This window comes from Gossypium arboreum, chromosome 8 (assembly GCF_025698485.1).
Source record: "Gossypium arboreum isolate Shixiya-1 chromosome 8, ASM2569848v2, whole genome shotgun sequence".
NCBI lineage: Eukaryota > Viridiplantae > Streptophyta > Magnoliopsida > Malvales > Malvaceae > Gossypium > Gossypium arboreum.
In genome coordinates this window covers 45,147,497-45,171,496 of record NC_069077.1, presented here as the reverse complement: position 1 = coordinate 45,171,496, position 24,000 = coordinate 45,147,497, and the positions used below count along the sequence as shown (strand labels likewise).

Here is a 24,000-nt window from a genome sequence, read left to right as displayed (position 1 = left end):
AAAAATAATAATAAATAATTTAATCATATTTTAACATTATTATTATTAAATATAATTTAATAAAATAATATACAATTTAATGACTTTCTTAATATAATTATTATATGAATTAAAAATCATAATATTAATATTTTGCAAGTGTGCCCAAGAAAGTTTTATCTTTTTATTTAAGGGTGGAGATGAATTATGGAAATTTCTTAATATTTTATAAAAATAAAATTTGATTAGTGTATGTTAAATATGATTCTTATTTTCAGTCAAATTTGAGAAATAATCTTTCGCTTAAACTCTGTTTACTTATTTCAATCAAACACCGATTAATTTAGATTATTTTATTATTATTTGACCTATGAATTTAGCCTATAAATAGGCTCTTTTACAACTTTAAAAAAATACACCCATTAGAGATTAGAACTCATAACACATTTAGAGAATTTTGTATTTACGTTTTGAGAGTTCTTTGTTTTCGGGATTTAGTTTTTATCTCCATCTTTTGTACTCTTCGTTTTTTTGCCATTATAGTAAAATTATCTTTGCCCGTGGTTTTTTATCCTCTTTGGAGGAGTTTTTTCACGGTAAATTTGTGTGTTTAATTTCTCAATTTTTTCTGTTATTTTTCTTGTTCATTGTTTAATCCGGTCGATTCCTAACAGTGTATTTTTAAATATGTTTCATATTATATTTGAGCTGACATTTAATGCATAAATTAATAACAAAGTTAGTGAAAGAATATTAATATTTTAAAAACATCAATTACAATGTTTTGAGTTTCGAGACTAAAACAATTAACTTTCAAGTATTAAATTTGAGTGTTTGGGCAAAAAAGGAAAGTATTAGATCGGGTTCATCCAAACCGGATCGAGAAATGAAAGTAATTTCTTACTAATATATTAAAATTTATATTAAGAATTAGAAAATATATATATATTTATCTAAATTTTTTTATTTTAAAATAATTTTGTTTTATCATAATGTTTTTTTATAATTCTTAATATAATTAATATTTTAATAATACTTCCATAGAATATAATTCAACTTCTTATGGAAGTGAAATTTTAAATACATCTCATGTTTATGTTTCTATGATACTAATAAAAGAAATTTTAATATATAGTTATTGGTTGAAAGTTTTTTAATTAAATAAATAGCTAGATAATCATATTTGAAGCATACAAAATAATTACGAAAATGTTAAAATTACTTTAATTTTATAGTAATTTGTAATCGTTAAAATATATAACATATATAGCTTTAATATTTCTATTTATATATATAGATATATTGTTTCTTGAACTTGTCCAAAACTATTTAGTAGGTATTTATTTATTTTTATCTAATTAGTATTTAAACTTACATTATGTCACTTAAGTTGGTATCTCTTCACAAACACCGTTAGTCTATACTAACATGTATTAATAGTCAATTCGAGGTGACACATAGTATTCTCTCAGCATGTCATGTAGTAAGTATATATAAAAATAAAATGAATATGTAAAAATATATAAATTAATAAAAATATAATTTTTTAACATTGACAATGAATTTGGACAATGATTGTCCAAATACAAATCAAATTCATTCCAATTTTTTAGTAGGTTTATATATTTAATTTTTAATAAAATATCATCTATTTATATTATTATTTTGAAATTAAAATATATAAAATTTTAAAATATATAAATTAATAAAACAGTTGATATCAAGAATAAACTTGGATGGAGCATTGCCCAGTCCTTCTGGACGTGCTTTTAATAATTTTATATATTTTTAATTTTTTATAAATTTATATATTGTTCAAAATATTATAGGTTTTTTTACATTTTTATAAATTTAAATTGTATATATATTTCAAAATAACAATAACCTTAAAAACATTTTATAAAAAATTTAAAAATATAAACTCATTAAAAAAACATATCTAGAATAAATCGGATAAAATAGGTGTCCATATTCAAATGTATATGGACAAACGTTTGTTTAGGTCTTGATGTCAAAAGAAATTATATTTTTTATTAATGTATATATTTTTAAAGTTCTTTATTTTTTAATTATGTTTACCACGTGACATGTTAAAAAGTTACCACATGTCATCTTTGAATTGGTTATCAATGTCACATAAGCAAGAAAATTAACAATCTTGGTGCAAAAGTATCAACTTGAATGAAAGAATACATATTCAAATACTAACTAGATATAAAAAATTTAAACATAAACTAAATACTTTTGGTACTAACATATATTAACCCTTAACGTAAATCCAAGCAGCATAAATTATGTAACCTTTTAGTGGAGGGATTTTGAAAGGTAGTGACAGGTGAAAGAGCTTGGGATATATGCGAGAGGAAAGCAAGGAAGAAAATGAAGATTGTTTTTAATACTAAAATAGTGCGATTTTATAAAGATAAAAACAATTCAAGGTAATAAAAGACAAGTTCAAAGGAGTTGAAATAATAAGATATTAAATGGTTTGTTTGCAAATTTCAATAACTTTCGTATATATATGTATATACAATTTTCACTAATAATATACAAAAGATGTTCTTTACAGAAAGCCAAAGCTTATAGGTTACGTTCCATAATAAATTAATAATAAATGAGCTTTGCCTCTGCTATGCACTCTGGGATATAAATTATATTTACATGGAAATATGGAAGAAAACATCCTCGTCATGTACGCATAACATTTGCTTATTCAGTAATTAATAGAACTCCCTGCCGTATTCTGTTTCTAACGTTGTTGACGACGCCCCCATTCTTTTTCACGCAGCATCATCCCCATTCTCTTCCGCACCAGCCATGAGCCTTAGTTCTTGTTGCAACTGCATTTTCATTGTTCAAATCATCACCCCCTACTAACCCATCATTACTCCATATATCATGTGCTTCTTTTTTCTTTTTTTCTAATCAGTGACACCACAATCGTAGAATAAAGTAGAAGCTGCTATTCTCATTTATATAAAAACTCTGTAAGAAACTCACCTCTTCATATCTCAACTTTTCAGCATTCAATTCATCCCTCAAATTCATCATTCTGCCACAATAAGCGTTCAACGAAGAGACTATCAGGAGAAAGTTGGATGTGTAGTGGGAAACCAAGGTACAAAATTACTTGGTATAGAATGCATGACAACCGACCTAGATTGTAGCTCTGAGATCTTGCCGAGCAGTAGACGCTCCCTCTCAGAAGCTGCTGTTTCAAGTTCAACCTATTCAAACAACACGAAGATCAGAGAGGGACAAAAGAAGAAACCACTTGAAATTACTTAACACTAAACAAAGACAAGCTCTCACATTCCCATTGCTCTCGGAACGAGGTAGAAGAGGCAACTTTCCATTTTGTGAGGCTGGAAAAACAAAATAGAAAAATGATTAGTACACTGCTAAACACTGTATTTCCTAGTTTAATCATGCCAAAGTAATAGGAAGATCAGCTTTCACTGACCATCTACAACCTCAGCTGACTGCAAGCTATTCAACAAATTCACGATAAGACCCTAGCATGCAGAAGAAATTTCCAGTGAGAACATCATTCATCTTTATGGCAGACACTCAATCTATAAACAAAATAAGATACTGTCTCAGCTCAAAGTCTCTACCTGTTGAAGTGAGGTTTGCTGGAAAAGATTTTGAAGGTGAGTTGTAAAAATCGATGCGGACACACTACCATTGGTCAAATCCTTAGGGGCATGATTGATAGGCTGAAAAGAAATGGTCCATAAGAAAACAACTTATTTATTTAGTGCAGCAACATACTGGAAAGCTTCCATTAGCAGATCAATAGGGCTACATAAAAGATGAGATGAATATATACTTGATTTCCATAAAGTGTGGTTATCAAGTTGTTAATACATGGATGTTAGCACCTTTCCTTTACTGAAGCAAAATAACAAGTCATTCTTTTTGCTACTATCAGCTCGCTGTATTATAAACAAACAGAAAAAAGTTGGTTGAGTGAGGAAAGTCTTTCTGTGCCTTTTTGTAGAAATCAGAGTATTTTTTATACTAAATAGAACATAAATCAGAGTTTTTATATACAACCTATGACACTACTTTAGGAAACTCTAAGTTAGGAAAGATACTAAATAGGAGATATGATCCCTTAAAATAAGGGATTTTAATAAAAAAAATATCTACAAAATATTCCTAAAATATTTACAGAATATTCCTACACTCCCCCTCAAGCTGGAGAATATACATTGTATAATCCCAGCTTGAATAGGAATTTATTGAACACAGGTTTTGGCAAAGCCTTGGTAAGAATGTCTGCAATCTGTCCTTCTGAAGGAATGTAAGAAAGAGTGGCTGTCTTTTGTTGACTTGATCAGCAATAAAATGCCTATCAATTTCAACATGCTTTGTTCGGTCATGTTGAACTGGGTTCTTGGCAATCTGAATGGCGATTGATTATCACAAAACTTCAAAGTGATCCTCCGATTTGTGCCAAGTTCTTTTAGTAATTTAAGTAGCCAAATTCCTTCAGATATCCCCAAAGCTAGTGCTCTAAATTCAGCTTCAGCACTACTTCTTGAAACAACAGATTGTTTCTTACTTCTCCAAGTTGTAAGGTTACCCCAAACAAAAGTGCAGTACCCACTAGTGGATCTTCTTTCGGTGAGATCTCCAGCCCAACTAGAGTCTGTAAAAATCTTAACAGATTCATCTTGTGTCTTCTTAAACATTAAGCCGTGTCCGGAGTTTTCTTCAAGTACTTGAGAATTCTATTTGCTGCTGCCATATGCTCTTCATGAGGATTAGTCATGTGTTGACTTATCACATTTACGGAAAAGCTATATCGGCCTTGTCAAGGATAAGTAGATTAGTTTCCCAACTAACCTTTGAAATTTCTCTCTGTCTACTAAGGACTCATCTTCTTTATTGAATCTCAAGTTTGCCTCCATTGGTGTATCACCGCTTACGACCAAGAAAACCAGCTTCTTTGAGTAAATCAAGTACATACTTTCTCTGGTTGATCACAAGTCCTTCTTTTGATCTTGCCACCTCCATTTACCTTAGCTTTCCCAAGTCCTTGGTTTCGAATTCCCTGTTTAACAACTTCTTCAAATTGCTAATCTCTTCCTCATCATCTCCAGTAAGAATGATGTCATCCACATACACAATTAGGATAGCTTTCTTATTTGTAGAAGTTACCTTGATGAAAAGCGTATGATCGGCAAGGGACTGCTTGTAGCCATTTTGAAGAATGACTTTAGTGAACCTCTCAAACCAAGCTCTGGGTGATTGTTTTAACCCGTATAGAGACTTGTTGAGCTTGCAAACCTTGTTGCTACCTTCAATAGACTTTGAGCCAGGTGGCAATTGCATATAGACTTCTTCCTCAAGCTTGCCATTAAGAAATGCGTTTTTTACATCAAGTTGGTGTAATTTCCAATCGCAATTTACAGCCAAACTTAGGAGTACTCGAATAGTGTTAAGCTTTGCCACAGGTGCAAAAGTTTCTGTGAAGTCTATCCCATATGTTTGCGTGAAACCTCGCCACTAGTCTAGCTTTGTATCGTTGGATACCGCCATTGGAGTTATACTTTACAGCAAAGATCCATTTACACCGACGACCTTTTTTCCTTGAGGAAGGTCTATAATGGTCCAAGTAGCATTTTCTCTAGTGCACAAATTTCCTCTTCAATGACCCTTCTCCATTTTGGATCCTTTACTGACTTCACTATGCTTGTGGGAACACATCCTTTATCCAAAGTTGCTGTAAATGCTTGAAAAGACGGCATCAATGAATTATAACCATAAATTTTTCAATAGGATGCTTGGTGCACTTGTCTAACCCCTTTTCTAATAGCAATAGGAAAGTCATCTAGAGTAGTGGACTTCTGATTTCTTCTTCCATTTAAACAATCGGACCCAAATCCAATTCTCGGCAAGAATCGATTGCAAAAGCAGTCTCGGGGATATGTCTTCTTTTCTTGTGTAGACACGAAGTCGTTTGGGTGGTGGTGTTTTTAGAAGACTGTCAATTGGAGTAGGTGTATTTTCAGGAAGAGTGTTTAAAGTGGGTGTAGGTGAATTAGTCATAGGTACTACAGGAGAATCAATGGGAGCATTCACAGGTGACAGATCTGCAGGTAATGGCGAACAAAATGGCAATTCTGAAGGTTGAGAATGAAGATTAGGAGGAGATACCTGTTGTGGCTGAAAATCACTCCATGTTTCCCCCTGAATTTCAGCCTGAGTGAAATAGGAATCCTGCTCATTAAATGTTATATCCATAGTGGTGAAAAATCGTTTAGAAGGAGGATGATAGCATTTATAACCCTTCTTAAGTGAAGAATACCCAACCAATACACATTTTAAAGACTTAGGATCTAACTTGGACTTATTAGGAGCAATATTTTGGATAAAAACAGTGCAGCCAAAAATTTTAAGTGGCAGAATGGAGGAGATAGGCTTAAAATGAGGAAAGTGCTGCAAAAATATAGATTGAGGCGTTTGAAATTTTAAAACCTTACTAGGCATCCGGTTGATTAAATATGTGGCGATTAATAAGGCTTCCCCACAAATATTTAGGAACATTAGTGGTAAATAGAAGAACGAGTAACTTCAAGAAGGTGCCTATTTTTTCTTTCGGCAATGCCGCTTTGTCAGGATTCCAACACAAGAACTAATCTGAACTATGCCTTTTTCCTTAAAAAGATCACCTAAAGACCTAGCAAAAATTCACGCCATTATCAGTTTAAAGAGCTGGATTTTAGACCCAAATTGAGTGAGAACCATGTTATAAAATTGCACAAAAACACTAGCAGTTTCAGATTTATCTTTCAGCAAATAAGTCCAAGTTATCCTCATGTGATCATCAATAAAAGTGATAAACCACTTACAATTATCAGCATTCTTCACCCGAGAAGGGCCCCAAATATCACTATGGATCAAAGCAAAAGGGTAAGAAGGCTTGTATGTAGAAGGAAAATAAGATGATTTAGTATGTTTGGCAAGAGAGCAAACTTTGCAAGAAAAAGAATTAGGCCTTTTATTAATGAATAGAGCAGAAACAATTTTGCAAGGTATTGGAAACTAGGATGGCCTAAACGAAAGTGCCATAACATAACAGATATCAACTTTTCCTAAAGCGGTAAATGACTTGGAGATCTCGATTTTAGGAGAGGTAGGGAGGATGTAGAGACCATTATGCAAGTGGCCTTACCAATCATCTTCTTGAGTTCGGTTCGCAAAGTACAATCACGATCATTAAAAATTACAGAGCGGTGCAAGTCTGTGGACAATTTACTAACAGAGATGAGATTGCACGCCGATTTGGTACAAAGAGAACATTTTAAGTGCAATCTGTTCATTGAGAATAACGATTGCCATGTCCTCTATTTTGCACAAGGTACCATCACCGCTTTTGTGACTTTACCAAAGGTATGGAAAAATTGTGAAACAATGCCTTGTTACCGATCATATGATCCAGTAGCACCGAATCGAGGATCCAATTAGGAGTCAACTAGGAGGAGAAAATGCAGAGAAGAAAGGTTACCTTCGGATCTTTTACGACCAGATTACCCTCACAAGACCCTTGAAACTTTCCAAATAGTTTTGAAGTTCAACAATCTGTTCTTTAGTGAAACTAGTGACGAGGTGGCAACAAGGCTTGATTTATTATCTTGAGAGTGCTTGGACTTCCATCCGAGGCTTACCATGAAGCTTCCAACACTTCTCCTTAGAGTGGCGGGCTTTTGCAATGATCACACCAAGGTCTCCCTGTTTGGAAGAGGAGATGATTGATGGGTCGATAGAAGCGCGATCTTTCGAAGTGGAAGATGGTTCATCGACAACATCACACACCTTGGCTTTCTTCCTTCTTGACCATAGAAAGCCTCTCGAAGGAGGGAAGAGGAGAAATAGCCAGACCTGCCGCGAACCTCGTCCGTGTTCTTATTTAAGCCTTGGAGAAATTGAAAAGTCTTCGTTGAGTAACAATTTGTTGATAAAGAGCAAGATCTCTTGGATCTACCCAATCATAATGTGCATACAAATCTAATTGTTGCCAAAGAGCGATAAGGGTATTGTAGTAGAGATAACAGCATGGTTCCTTGTTTAAGAGTGGTGCTTGATCTTCAACATGATATAATTCAGCAATGTTATCCGTGCTAGAGTAGGTTTCATGGACTGCACTCCAAATTTCAGCGGTACGTGGTGTAAAGAAGAAAGTTTCGCTTATACTGGGGTCATGGAATGAAGGAGCCAAGTCATAACTGACCATTGTCACGCATCCACTTAGCAAAACCAGCATCGATCCACAAGAGCTTCTTGATTTCACGAAACGTAGTCCAATCTTTCTCGCCCAAGAGAAAAATCTTAACCGATTGGGACCATTCAAGAAAATTGTTGCCATTCAATCGATGGCGGTGATAGTCGACGACGAATCGATGGAGCATCGGAACTAGAAAAATTTTCGGATTTGAAGTAATCTCCGAAGTAGGAGAAGGAGTTTGGACATGGTCTAGGTTGAAAAGAAATCGTAACCTAAGTGATACCATGTAGAAATCGAGTATTTTTATACTAAATAGAACATAAATCGAGTTTTATATACAACCTATGACACTACTTTAGGAAACTCTAAGTTAGGAAAGATACTAAATAGGAGATATGATCCCTTAAAATAAGGGATTTTAATAAAAAAAATATCTACAAAATATTCTTAAAATATTTACAGAATATTCCTACACTTTTCAATGGCATGTGCCTCAATAAAGGTGTCTCCCACCAGAAGGAAGAGAGGAACTTTCCTTGATTTGTGCCTCACCTTATTACCTGGGCACACACCTTAATACCAGTTCCTCTGTTAATAAGAGATCCTTAAGCTTCAAGATGCAAAATGTTGCAATAAATGAAACAGTACAAAAATTCATAATCAACCACGTTGAAGGAAAGATATAGATCACAAACCACTTTTTTTGATTCAAGTATCCAATCCCCTACGCTAGCAGACTTTCTGATAGGTGAAGTCTGAAACTCAAGAAGAAACAGAGCAACCAATAAGAAGTGGACAATTAATATTGTTAACATAATAATATTTAAGCAAAGAGCCAAAAACCAATAGCCCACCTGCAAAGATCGGCGTGAAACTGTACCTAAAGGAATATCCTAGAAATTAATATTCGGTTAGTGAAGTTGCATGGGAGAACAAATATAGAATTAAAATTGAGTCTTACCTTTACAAGATCTAAATTTTCTGATGTTACTGAAAATCGACCTTTAATTTGCACCAGATTAGCCTTTGACTTCTCATCCAGAGAATCCCTAAACCCTGTTGTAGGAGAAAAGTTTGCTATAATATATGTATATCCTAGCAGCTAATAGTAGCACTGGTGGTGACCCAGGTGATAAGAAAACAATAATGATCCTAAATGCTATGAATTTGTTACCTCCTGATGGTTTAATTGGAGCTGATAAGCTGTTCCCAGATGCTCGATTAGGAAGCATCAATGGACCACTAAAGCTTGGTGCTTTACGAACTTGACGAACTCTCTCATTTGCAAGTAAACTTTCATTCTCAAACCTAATCATCAGCAGACCATAGGCTTTAACATCTACAATTTTCTCTTCCACTTTATTTTCTTAGGCTAAAATAGACAAGAAATTAATCACATATGAAACCAAATGAGCTAAATCACTTTCCTATTCTTCAATTTCTAAACCAAAACAAGGCCAAAGCAATAACAAATAACACAGGAAACTATAATATATATGTAACTTTAAAACAATCCATCATTATCAATGTTTGGTTGAATCAACCCAAAGATCAATGGAATCAAGACTTGAGTTTCCCTTCTGTTTTGTGTTTTTTTTTTTTTTTTGGGGGTGGAGAGAGCTAAAAAATAACCCAAAACAGCAGTATATTTTTACTAGCTCAACTTTTAAACCATGTTTAATAAAACATAATTCAGCAGCACAGTAAAAACATGTGACTGAATTAAGTAGCCCAATTTATAGAATGCATCTATTCTCACAACCACAGGCAATAGAACAGTCCAAAAAGAAAGACCTACATTCATGTTTGAAGTTAAAATCCTAATCATGGCTTACAGCAGTCATATAGCAGATTGAGTCCCGTTCCCATGTTATAAGCTCCAATTTAGACTAAAATTAGAATCAAATGTGCTCATGCTTATGCCAAAAAAAAAAAAAGATCACGTGGATAATAACAGGTTCATATCAGTTTAAATGCCCATAGAGAGAAGTCATATGGAACACCCAAGCAAACCTAAGCATGAAATACAGCTGACCTTTCAGAGTTATGAACCCAATCTGAAGATGAACGACTGAGAACAACACCAGGTGTGAGTGGCCCGGTTTGGGTTTCCCTAGGTTTCACTGTATTAGCCCTGGTTAAGACCACATCCTTTTCTGAAGTTGATCCCATAACATCAATGATTGATCCATTTTTCTTCAAACCGAGAATCTCCTGGCAACCAGCTTCAACTATAGCGCATTCCAGATTCTTTCCCTTTCCATTCAAGCAATCAATTTGTAATAACTCGATACTCCCTGGACCTCTACATTCAGCCTGAGATACTTCCCTATTTAAACTCAACTTTCCCAAACTAGGGTCACAGTAAGCTGTAGCCTGTCATGTCAGCCAATAATAAGAACCAATTATGTAGTTTGTTAGAAAGGACAAATTTGATAAAGATACAATTTCAAGTTACATAAGTACGGAAGGTAGTATTTCAACCTAGTCCAAAGATGTATCAAAGATTTCTGAGGCAAAAAAAAAAAAACAACTGCTGACCTTATGACCAAGGCTTGATTTCATGCTTTCATCATCATCTTTGCACTCATGAATGTCATCATCATCACAGACCTTAGAATGTTAAAGTGAAAAAATTTAGCATACACTAATTGATATAATCATTAAAGAAATTAAATCGCATACTACGTCTCTATATTAAAATATTTATTATTAAAGGTAAAGCTAAAAATATGTCCTACCAAAGATGCTTGCGCTTTCAAATCGTCAAGATCAAAATTCCAGGCACTAACTCCTCTTTGATACTCACTCTGACAAACAAAGACAAGATAACACCCCAGCAGTAAGAAAATACAAATGTACCCAACTCAACAGCTAAAACTTTCACAGATATGTTATTTGAAGCAAAGGCAAATACAATTTAAGATAAAGATAACTTCTGATTGATGACTCCTAACCTGTGATAAAGCTTCTTGTTCTGCTGAAGGCATTTTCTTTAGAGCTAGTTGTGCAGCATCTTTAAGCTGCAGAAAAGAAGAAGGATTACATTAGACAAACATTGTGGAAAAATATACAAAACACCTGCATGTGAGCTGTGGCAGTGAGATCAGCAACCTGAAGAGCTTTCACACGATTCCAAAGTGGTGGCAGATCAGAAAATAATTTCTTCAAGGAAAGCTCAGGAGGCTTTGCATGCTTGAAAAAGGAGTGCTTTAATAATTTCTCTGCAGTAGGCCTCTTTGTTTGATCTTTCACCAGGCACATGGCAACCATTTCTTTAAAAGACTGATTACAACTGGAAGTCCTTTAATTAGAAATTTGCTATGACAAATAAGCAATTGTAAAACACAATTAAACACCCCAATGAACATTATGTGTACGTATTGACAAATAAAATGCATGTCACTGTATCCAGAAAGAATAGCAGTACCTTAGAGAACTTCTTATCACGATCATAATCAAGTCCCGGGGGAGCATTTTGTATGGTCATTAAGAGAACCTGTTTATTGTTAGAAGGCAAAGTTTTAAAACATAAAATGTTGACTAAGAACTCATATATCAAACCCTCATTGCTCACCATTTAATATTTTTTCAAATGGGATTAGATACCTTCATTGGTGGATATTTTGAAAAAGGTGCATGACCATGAGCCAACTCCAATGCTGTTATCCCAAATGACCATATATCAGCCCTGTGCAATAATGCAACCAATTAATAAAATTACAAAAATATGGTGGAAAACAAAATGGATCATTTCTCTAAATATACCAAGTTACATCGACTCTATAAGCACCGAAGCCATATTCAATGCAATCCAAACCTAATAGCTATACAAATACAACCAGATTGCCATAATACCATGTTAATATTTTAACATGCATTGCAATGAATATGCAAAGCTGATGGCTTTGAGGTACATAGGTACTTCAACAGAAAGCTATGATGAATAGATAAAATGAAATTTGAGGTTTTGGAACAAATAACTTGCCTGGACCAAATCAGGGCAACTTTTAGGTTCAAATCACAACCAACCCTTGCTACCAAGAAGAGGAAAATACTTACGTCCCCTAAGATACATGCTTACTTGTATGTTGATCCAATGTATTTGGGAAAAATTCTAAGACCTAAAGTCATTTTTAAAATCATAAACACATATTGAAACTCACTTGGAATTATATCCACTTCCTGGCTGCAAGACCTCTGGTGCCATCCTGCACAGAAAGGATATATAGGGATATCAAATAATTAAAAAAGAAAAGAAAAAAAATTGAACTCTGTCAAAAGCATCAGACTGGAGATGAGCAGAGGATAAAGCCAATCCTTTGACCAGTTTGACAAAGATAGCTCACCAGCAAGGAGTCCCAACAAAGGTATTTCTAGAACGTTGTCTATCTCCTGCATCAAACATGCAAGCTGAAACACCAAAGTCAGCAAGCTTTACTGTGCCATTGTTATCAAGCAGTATGTTCCCAGCCTATAATGTCAAATACAACAAAAAAAAAAAAATGAAAAGAAATTCAAAGCACAGGAATGATAAAATCATTTGGATAAAATAATGTCAAACATGCAATGACCTTAACATCTCGATGAATATGTCCTTGCCGATGAAGATAATCTAAAGCTTTAAGTGCTTCTTTCAGAATAGAACCAATGGCAGGCTCTTCAAGTCCATCAGGGTAAGCTATCTTCATGAGGTGCAAACAAGAACCCTCCGACATGAATGGCATGACTACCCACAGGTTACGGTCAACTACAAATGAACAATATGCCCGTATAACATTTGGGTGATCAATCAAACTCATTGTTTGAGCTTCCCTACGTATGTCATCCTACAAAAGAGCATTAGCCATCAAGAGTCAGTATATCATAAACAGAGGATGCATCCACTAACATGAAGAGTAGAAATACAGACCTAAACTGTATCTCTCATGATAAATAAAATTCCAATAGCCAAAGTAAATTGCGGCATGCAGACATATTGAGTGATTATATTATTATCAAATTTATAACCTTTTCAGTAGAGTGATTGATGACCTATATATAAAACAACAAACATTCCAGAAGTTGAATATGCATGAATCGGAACTAAGGCTTTGTTTGGATTAAGAGGAAACTAAGGAAAGGATAAGAAACGTAAAGAGAGTAGAGCTGTCTCCTTTGTTTAGAAAACAGTTTAGCAGAACAGGATATTAATCCCACCACAAACAAGTGACAAATTTAAACTCAAATCTCTCAGTTTTTTCTCATATTGTGTAGCAAAAATTCTGTGAGAACATAATCATCGCCTTGACATATCAACTCCACAATAATTCAATTCCTCTATGTGCATATTACAAACTCACAGATACTTTCATAGAAAAACGAAAAAGAAAAATCCCAAATATTCAGTGGTGGCAGCGTTGTGAAGTGTTCCCCGATGGAAGATACCTAGATTTAAGTAATGATGGAATGTGGACACACTATTACGCGCAGTAGCAAATGTCAATTCAGCACTGAAATGCCTCAGCTAAATAAATAGAACGGATGCTACAAAAGGAAGGTCATATTTAAATTGTATGATTCGAATAACAAATTAAGTTGGTTTTTCTAGCTTCCTCATAAGCAATGGAAGGAACAACTTTCAATTTAGAAATTTTCGAAAAGGAACAAATAGCAAGAGAAAGAAATTCAATTTAATCATAATTCAAGACCTAATATACTCCGAATTCAAAAAAACGAATTTCAATCAGAGAAACCCACAATCATTTCCAGTTTTAGTAAGACAACATCTATAATCATAACTAACTAAAATCAAATTAAGTTACAGTCATTTATTTGACTAGAAACAGTAAAAGATAAAGAAAAAAATCGAAAACTAATAATCAATTAAGAACGAAAAAAGCCGAACCAGATTACTGTTGCAACGATCGAGATCCAAACACTTGATAGCTACAACGTCGTTAAAAGGAAGATAGATCGCTCTATAAACAGTAGCACTGGCGCCATAACCAATCTCTTCTAGAAGCTTGTAGTCGCTAGGATTCGCCGAATAACCCCGACTCCCTCCCATTCCCCGCACACACTGAAGCCTTAAACCGCACTTGGAAGATAAAACCAATAGCCGCCTAGAAATCGTCACTCAAAGTCGCCGGCAGAAGAATTGAAGTAAAACGGCCGCTGTTGTCTTTTCTTTTCTAACTATTGATTGATTGTTTGGTTAAGTGCTTTTTTGATCCGTTGACGCCATTAGTTGCGATTTAGAGAGTAGGCGTCTGGTGTGAAGGAAAGAGAGAAAATCGGGTGGATGCTGACGTCGCTGTTTGATGCTTACATGAATGAGTTTTTGACACGTGGATTAGATGGTTACTTCAATTGGCGATGGATTAATTGTTTGTATTTCTAAATTAAAACTAGTATAATATATTATATTAACTTTAAAATTTTCATTCTCACCACTATTATAAAATAGTATTTTCTAAAAATATTATAAAATACTTTATATATATGTTATTTAAATATTATATTTTAATACCATAAAAATATTATATATCATATAGTATTAATTTTATCATTGCATAAATATTTAAAATTTTAAAATTATATAAATAATGTTTTGTATAAAATCTTTTAAAAATTCTAGCTAATATGTTACCAATTATTATTACTTATTTTAAAAATTAGAATAAGTAATTTTTTTATAAAATTGCATTATAATTATTTAATTAAAATTGTTTTATTATAGGAAAAGCTCGCTCCAGTTATTTAGTAGTAAAATTTAGGCTCAAATTTGCTAAGTATTATAACATGACTTTTTAATAAACTCATAAAACTATATTAAGTTATCAGAAAATTTGTGATATAAAAAATAAAATTTATAAGATTAAAATCATAATAAACAATGATGTTGACATTGTCGACGATATGATTAATTAAGTTCAACTTTGTTAATAAAACAAAAGTATCCCAAAATTGTTTATCAAAACTCTCATACGTGTCACATTTCGCCGCAACGTTATTACCCGAGAACCTTGACATCGATGAGAGTCTACCAATACGTAAACACATACACGCCACCCCACATGCCGTATCTTTACCATTACATCCCACAACCTATTGCTCACTAGTACCAAACATTTTTCATTTTTTTCTCTATGTTATTGTTACTTTAAACTTTAGTATAACAAACAATTTTAAACAATATCACCTTATGATTAATTAAACAAAAATTAGATAGAATTTTAAAAATAAGAAATAGTTAAAAGAATGAAAAAATATAAATTTACTATTTGCTCTAGACATACTTAAAATGGCAAGAACTCTAGAGCCGTCTCACTAAATTATTCTACCACTAGCTTTTTAGATTCGAATTAGTTCATTGGGTTAATTAAACAAATTAAATAATATAAAGTAATATTATTTTAATTTTTATAATAATGAATAAAACTTAAATACCAAATTTAACATTAAAGCCAAATTTATGTATCAAATAGAATTTTAAACAATGAAATGTATTAATTTTATTAAAAATATATTTAAATTAATGATATGATTTTTAAAGTAAACAATGCAATTCAATAATGAATAAATTACATCATAAGGTAGTAGACGTTGTTATTGTATTAAATACAGATTTAAACTTAACGAATGATTCATTCATCATACTATTATTTAAATTTTAATTAAGTTTGTGTCACAAGTCAATTAGACACTAATTCGATTGAAAAAATTACAAGCATACCCCTCCATATTTAGAATAAGATATATTATTATGAAGATATTTTAGTCTTTGTTACTTTGTAAATAAAATCAATAAAAATTGCAAATGATAAGACTTAAACCACACCATCAACATATATAAAACCTCAAATTTACCACTACAATCAAATCTTCATATTGATTATCATTCACATTACTTGTTGTTTTCGTGTTCATAGATATCAAGAAAGCATCTTCCAAAGCTTAAAAAACTCATATTGCTTGTTGTCCAAAACATTAGGATTCAGTCTAAAGCCATCGGGTCTTCTCCTTCAAAACAACTTTGAATCATATTGGGATTTTTGTGGATGTTGCCCTCTTATAAAGAATGCACAAAGGTGTTTGTAGATAAACAAGTAGCTATTAATATCTCAATTAATCCCATTTTTCATGGGAAGACCAAACATTTCAATATCAAATTATTCTTTCTCAGAAATTCACAAAGTGAATGATTAGCTAGATTAAAATACTACAATATTAATCTTTAATTGGTAGATATTTGTACTAAAACTTTGCCAAGAAGCAAATTTGAATTTCTCAAAGAAAAGCTTAGAATTTGTATCAACTGAAGCAATGAGGAGTGTTAAAATTTTGTCTTAGCTATTGTAGTGTGTAAGTCAAAACAACTTTGTTATTTTTTAGTCATTTTATATTGTTGTTGTTGTAAATATCTTATTAAGTGGACGTCCATTAAGATCAATATTAGTTTTAATGTACTTTATATTCTAATAGTGATTAGAAGTAGATCTCTACTTTATTTATACTTCTTATGCCTATAAATAGAGACTTTGGAAAAGCAAACATTCTGATTGATCAATAAAATACGCTCTCTTTGCTCCCCCATTTTCTTTATTCTTTATTCTCTGTCTTTTATTTTATAACATGTTATCAGCATGATTCTCTTTTAATTATTTTTATCCATAAGTCACAAAAAATTTACTATTGTCGATTGCCTCCTAGAGTTGTTGCTATTTCAGTTGATGCCTGCGCACTATAAGTAATCATTAGAGCCTTTAACCACTCAGCTAGGGTGATAACGATGATGTTAAAGAATCTCAAGTATATTTTACTATAATTTATTTATTATATCATGTTTATTATAATTAGAGACTAATCATTACAACATGAAAGATAGATTTTGATTTGAAATCCATGCATATTTATGATGGTGATTATGAAATAAATAATCTATTGGGACATTTATAAGTTTATATTAGTAAATCTATTGCATTCCTGAAGTGAGCATAAAAGAAAATATAAACCAATATTATTACAGATATTTGGTAGTACAAAATTAGTCGTAAACTCCGAAGAGCTAATATATTAATATCTTGTGATAGTTAATCCATTGGTTTTAAAAGATATTCATTATAATGGATATCATATTGAGATTGTGAATGAAGAAAAAATTATATTTCATATGAATCACTATTGGTATAAATATCTATTTTGAAAGGATGAAAAAAAAAGGGAAGATTGAGTTATATTGATTACTCTTGTTATTAAATCGAATTGATTGTGACTATCTTTGTGATCTTTTGTCATCATCCCTATTAAGGGGTTGAAAGCAAAATATTTGACTATGAAAAATCAACTTATGAGCAATAGAATATGCTAATTCATTCTAAAGCTTGTTATGGTTAGATGCACCTGAAGTTGCAAGTTTTTTTTAAACTGTGAGTACAACTCTGAAGTTTCAGAATAAGTTCTCAATTAAAATTACGTGGAAAAATATTACTGATGAGAACTTGCAAGAGAGAAAACTTATATATGAAAAGTCATTGGTTATGTACATGTTGTACACTTGAAAATAGTGATTTAGACTTCACATTAATTTAAACATTTCCATTAGTAAATGTCACAATAGTACTTATATGTAGATACAAAGTAAAAGGAATGACAGTAAAATTATCAATTTGTCAAAATTTATATTGACATTATTAGTACAATTGAAATGCATGTTAAAGTAAACCAGAAGTTTACTGATACAAATGTATTTACTACTTGGCGTGACCGGTTAGACCATTCTGGATCATATATGATGCAAAAATTAATTGAGAATTCATATGGACATTCACTAAAGAACCAGAAGATTCTTTAATTTAAAGAATTCTCATTTGTTGTTTGTTCTCAATGAAAATTGATTGTTAGAAACTCACTAGCTAAAGTTGAGATTTAATGTCTTGCATTTCTGAAATGATTATGGGCCCATTCATCCACCATGTGGATGGTTTGATATTATATGATTTTGGTAGATGCATCTACAAAATAATCACATGTGTTACTGCAACCTGTCGTTTACAAGATTGCTTGTTTAAATAATTAATTTCAAATTATGCAATTAAGACAATTCATCTTGCTAATACTGATGAGTTTATATATCAGTCTTTTATTGATTGAGTTTGAATTTTTTTTGTAAAAACTTGTTATTTATGGGCATAATGGTTTAGAGAAATTATTGATTGAATGCCTCTGATTAATATTTAAACCATTACTTATGAGAACCAAACTTCTTATCTCAACATGAGATAATGTTGATTTACATGTTGTACACATTAAGCCAATAAGTTATAAATACTCCTCATTACAATTGATCTTTGGTTAAGAGCTAAATATTTTTCATCTTTAAATTTTTGTATGTACGTATATGTTCTAATTACACCACCACAACGCACAAAGATGAGTGAATACTAAAAGAAAGTTGGGAATATATATTAATTATGAGTCTCCTTGTATTATTATATGTTTTAAATATTTTGGATATTCAATTATGACATGATTTGTGATTACTATTTTAATTTAATAGTTTTCCTGATATTAGGGGGAGAAAAATAGTAATTTGTAATGAGTTAGGGGGAGAGTAATTTAAACCAGAAGTTCAACAAGGATAACATATTACAAATTCCAAATATGAAAATTCTCATAAGAGAAAATAATAAATCTAAATGGTCATATAGTGAAAGCAGGTACTCTAAAAGAGACCCAAGACATAACTAATAAGTAAAACTCCATAAGAGATTTAGGTACTTGAAACTGAATATTAAAATAGTAAAAATAATATATCTCGATAAGTTATGACAATTTGAGAAAATGTTGAACCGATAATGAAAGTGATCAACAATGATTTTGCATGCAACATTATTGTTGAAATAATGAAATAAAAGGAGGATCTTGAATAAATCTATCGAGAAATATAGATATGAAATAAATTGGTCAAAATAGAAAGACGTAACTCATGTATAAATAAATTTGTGGAGTTTTTGGACCAGTAGTCCAAATATCTAAAGATATACAGCTAGTGATGGTGCAAATGAAATAGTTTTGCAAAACAGAATAAAATATGAAGTTTTTGTTCAGTCCTAGCATTGATTATGAAAAGATGTAATATTCTTTTGTGGTGGATGCAATAACTTTTAGATATATTATTAAACTAACAGTTCATAAAATATTTAACTTGCGTTTAATGGTTGTCGTTACAACCTTTTTATGAATTACTATATAGTAAATTTTATATAAAAATCTTTGAAAGATTTAGAATGCCAGAAGCATATTGAAATTATTGAAAATTATTCATTTATATGAATTAAAATAATTAAATATATGTGGTAAATTTGACTTAATAAATAGTAGTTGGAAGACGATTATAAAATGATCCAAAATACCTATTTGTATTCTTATAGAGGGATTATGATTAAAGTTTGCTATGATTATTGTTGAAACTTCTGAAGAGATCAAAATATATTTCCGCTAAATTTTCCCTCACTCATGACTTTCAAAAGAATGGTGATATAAATGCTTAGCAAATACATTCAAATAGTCATTTGAAAAACTAATATTCAAGATTGAATACGTAGATTAAGAGAAAGTATGTGATGTTTTCATGAGGGGGAATAAATACGCGTTGTACTCTTTTTGCTTAAACCGAGGTTTTGTCCCATTGGGTTTTCCTGGTAAGGTTTTTAATGAGGCAGCATATTATGCGTATTATAGTTATGTGTACTCTTTTTCCTTCACTAGGAATTTTTTTTCCCATAGAGTTTTTATCTTAGTAAGGTTTTAACAAGACACATTATCTACCAATGGACATCGAAGGGGGAGTGCTATGAATATCTTATTAAGTGGATGTCCATCAAAATCAATATAAGTTTTGATGTACTTTAAATTCTAATAGTGATTAGGAGTAGATCTCTACTTCATTTATACTTCTTATGCCTATAAATAGCATAAACATTCTGATTGATCAATAAAATAAACTTTATTTGCTCTCACATTCTCTTTATTCTTTATTCTATCTTTTATTTTATAATAGTTGTTGATTTTTAATATATTTATTAATTATAAAATCTTTTAGTTGCTTGATAAACCGTAATTTATACATATTTTTATCCCATGCTTGGCACATTTTATGGATGATTTTTCCTTAGATTTGGTGAATTCGATACTCCTAATGCCTTAATTTCATATTTTATACTTAGGAGAGCATAGGAGAGTGAAAGGAACGAGGAACGGGACAAAAATGGAGAAAATAGGCCAATGTACGAAATCAAAACGGCCTGGACTTCCTCACACGGGCAGACCACATGGTCGTGTCTATTTAGCAGAATCGAAGCACGACTCACACGGGTGGACCACACGCCCGTGCCTATTTAACAGGCTTGACCACGGCCTAAAGTAATTGTACAAAAGCGTGTCCCTGTCAAGCCTAAGTTGAGTCCAATTCGGAAAAGGGCAATTTTGAGGGTTCTTAGGCATTCCAAAGCCTCTAAATACACCCTAAAGGAGGAGGAAAAGAGGAGGCACAGAGAAGGAGACAGGGAACTGCTTAAGGAAAGCCGATTGATCCATCTCAGAAGTCGGATTCATCATCAAGATTGAAGATCTCCCCTTAATTTCTCTTCAGGAGTTTTGGGTTTTTCTTTATGTTTTGTATTCATTATTCTTCTGAGATGTTTACCTTTTTAGTTATAAACTAAAACCCCTAAATACCTAAGGGGAATGAAACCTAAGACAGATCTTATTATTATTATTATCTGAATTGTATGATAAATATTTAACTTGTTCTTAATTATGTGTTCTTAATTCTTGTTTTGATATTCCAGGATATTGATTCAAGTTAAGCTCTCATTCAGAGGAGGAATAGACCCTATCAAGAGTACATTTGTCATAATTAAGCGGAGTTGGTTGCGCACCTAGAGATAGGGTGACAAGATTTTGCCAGATTAGGGTGAAACCTAATAAAGGGATCTATAGATCGAGTTAATGCAACCCTAGTGAGTTAATTAGAAAGAGATTTCAATTATTCAACCTAGGGTTGGACGTTGTTAGTCTCGAGAGGGATAATAATATAACTTAGGGATTTCTACGAATCAAGTCAAATGAATAAATCGTCTGATTCAGAGTCAAATAACAAGTGAAGTCTAGGTGGATTTTTCCTTAGGTATTGTCTTAATTCAATCGTTTTTCCAAAAGTAATTCCCCAATTCTATTTTTTATGAATTCTTAGTTTAGTTAATTAGTTAGTTAAAACAAGCCCCATTATTCTTAGGCTAGATAATAGAAAGATAGTCATTACTAGTACTTTTAGTTCCCTTGGGTTCGACAATCCGGTCTTGCTAAAGTTATACAACTGTTCGATAGGTACACTTGCCTTCATCGTGATATTAATTAGTTTCAAGAACGATTCATTATAAATATTTAAAATCTGTCAAGAATGTCATGTATCATTGCTTATTTGTAAGTACTATTTGTTGAATTTATTTTCCTTTAAAGTTTAATGAATTACATACTCTCCATAAAAAAATCATCTCTCATTTATTTTTATCCTTAAAATTACAGTTGTTTTCCACAAGTAAAATTATTACTTTTTTTTTCGTATTATAACATAATAATAGTAAAAATATAGGCTTTTTTAACCTAATAATACAAAAAAAACTTAAATGTTATGCTGGCCAAACTATTTACCAAAACGGTATGGATTGAACAGTAATCACGGCTGGTGCTTGACAAGGTGGCGACACTATATCAACCCATTTTTTAGTGGTGTCAATAATAGTAGTTTCGGGGCCACAAATCCGACGAGTAAGTTCACAAATGTTATTATTTAATATTTACAAGTCAAATATGGTATTAAATAAATTTTGAATTGACAATTTATGCTATTTGAATGAATAATTAGGTTTACATAGTATGACTCTAAAGTCAAGTGGTTTTAGAAAATGAGGTATCAGGACCTCTTTCTATAAACTGAATCATAAATATTTTATAAAATATTTATGGAGTGTTATTAAGGTTGTATTAAAGTTTCACTAAGAAAATTTGATGTTTAAATTATTAATTAATTGAAAAAGGCTAAATTGTAAAGATGTGAAATTCAATAGCTATAGCTTTATTTGTATTTAATGATATAAAAGCATGAAATAAGGGTCTTAACTAGTAATTCAACCAATTTTAAGGTTAGTGGGTGATCATGGCTTGGCGTTTGGTGAAATTTGGTTTAATATTTAAGGGTAAAATGGTAATTAGCCAATTAAACTTAAAATTAAGGAAAAAGATTATTTTCCATTTGGAGAAGGGATGACTGAAATACCATTTTTTTAGGGAAGAAGCATTCAGCCAAATTGATTTTGATGCATGGTAAGTGTTTTGACTCCATTTTTAATGATTTTTATGTTTTTAAGCTCGTGTTAGCTTAATCTAGCTAACCTATGGGTCAATTTGTTAAATTGTTAAATTTTTAGAATTTTACCATGGATGAATTTGAGATGTTTTTGAAAGTTTATAGTAGAATCTTAAGCTTGGTTGCTAGATATGACTATTTTGTGAAGTAATCTTTGGTAATTTTAATTTTAAGGACTAAAATGTGTAATTAATAAAAGTACAAGGACTTTCTATAGTGGGCTATAATAGGGTTCTAAACAATTTAGCTAAACTTGAAATTGAATAAAATGGTTAATTTGCATGTTTTGGGCTTAGGGACTAAATTGTATAAAAGTAAAATATAATATTAAAAATTACTTAATTGCATAAAATGAATTGATTTTTCTATTAGAATTATTAAATTGAATGGAATTATTATTTTAAATCAAGAACGAGTGGAAAATCGAGGAGAAGAGAAAATTACCAAATAGCCTCTGTACTTAGTTGTTACTGCAATTTAGTCTGGTAAGTTCGTATGAACTGTAATCACTTAAATATTGTTTAAATTGAATGCTTGTTATGTTGTTTGATGTAAATGAATTATAATATAAATGTATCAAAGCTTTGATGAGTTGACAGATATCGAGTCCCGGTTGAACTTAGGAATTTTTAAGATACAAATGACATATCATTAGGAATTTCATGTTTCGGGTGCTGCTATTGGACGTCCTAATGATGGCTGAGGTGCTGCACTTTTTGTGAATTCTCCATAGCTTGTGTGAGTAGTCTCGTGTAGCTAACATTCCGACCCACAACTCGTGTGAGTAGACCCATTTTACAGTTCGTGTGAGTATTGATGTAAAGAAAAGGTTACAATTATTTGTAAAGGCACACTTCGTGTGAGCTTTCCCAAGTATCCGATGTAATTCTAGATGGTTCAATGGGAAAGAAAAGGAATGGAACGATAAGTGACTTAAGGGAAAGGTTCATAACAATATGAAAGGGTTGATGCTTATGTAATGTACCTTATGAAATTCTATTTATGATGTAAATGAGTTTATGTGTTGTTGATGAGCCTATTAATATATGAGTTCGATAATACTTGATTAGGCTTATACTATACTCATGGTATTGGTAATTGTTTATGTTTAATCTCTGAATTGTAATATTGGAATTAGTAAATAAGCAAATGGAATGAATCACGATCGTATGGTAACGATGATGAATTAAATTTTATGTTTATTCATAGTTGATTTCATATATATCATAAACAAGTATACTAACTTGTGAGTTTGATGGTGTTACACAGGCTTTTATTAAGCTTATGGATTGGTAAGGTTTATACTTATTCTATAAACTTCATTATTGAAATGGTAAGTTACATTTTAAGTTCATACAAGTTTACTAAGCATTCA

The 24,000-nt window shown here is 31.8% G+C and overlaps 1 protein-coding gene across 5 annotated transcripts; it reads right to left on the bottom strand.

Annotated features, from left to right (window-relative positions):
- Positions 1–2,466: 2,466 nt before the first annotated feature.
- Positions 2,467–14,555, bottom strand: LOC108473543 (serine/threonine-protein kinase BLUS1-like). Of its 5 annotated transcripts, none has more exons than XM_017775180.2 (21): positions 14,103–14,554; positions 12,790–13,044; positions 12,565–12,689; positions 12,382–12,426; positions 11,825–11,906; positions 11,646–11,714; positions 11,330–11,500; positions 11,173–11,238; positions 10,957–11,025; positions 10,757–10,828; positions 10,251–10,591; positions 9,390–9,523; positions 9,177–9,271; positions 9,070–9,108; positions 8,911–8,970; positions 3,597–3,698; positions 3,453–3,494; positions 3,292–3,344; positions 3,136–3,206; positions 2,980–3,031; positions 2,467–2,819 (listed from the first exon to the last, which is right to left on the bottom strand). In XM_017775180.2, the coding sequence occupies exons 1-20, from the start codon at positions 14,262–14,264 to the stop codon at positions 3,027–3,029; spliced, it is 2,058 nt and encodes a 685-aa protein (XP_017630669.1). In that variant the 5' UTR covers positions 14,265–14,554; the 3' UTR covers positions 2,467–2,819; positions 2,980–3,026. The 5 variants fall into 5 exon arrangements, with proteins under 5 accessions (XP_017630669.1, XP_017630668.1, XP_017630670.1 ...); XM_017775179.2 differs by having other exon boundaries at positions 3,443–3,494; positions 14,103–14,549; XM_017775181.2 differs by lacking the exon at positions 3,453–3,494.
- Between the last annotated feature and the right edge of the window lie 9,445 nt (positions 14,556–24,000).

Bases quoted from the DNA above. Each gene is read 5' to 3' on its own strand.
- LOC108473543 (XM_017775179.2), bottom strand. From the start codon at position 14,264: ATGGGAGGGAGTCGGGGTTATTCGGCGAATCCTAGCGACTACAAGCTT. The intron at 11,907-12,381 runs GTGAGTTTCAAT...ATTATTGCACAG, and splicing joins GGAAGTGGATATAATTCCAA to GGCTGATATATGGTCATTTG. The intron at 11,501-11,645 runs GTACTGCTATTC...AGTTGTAATCAG, and splicing joins GTGATAAGAAGTTCTCTAAG to TCTTTTAAAGAAATGGTTGC.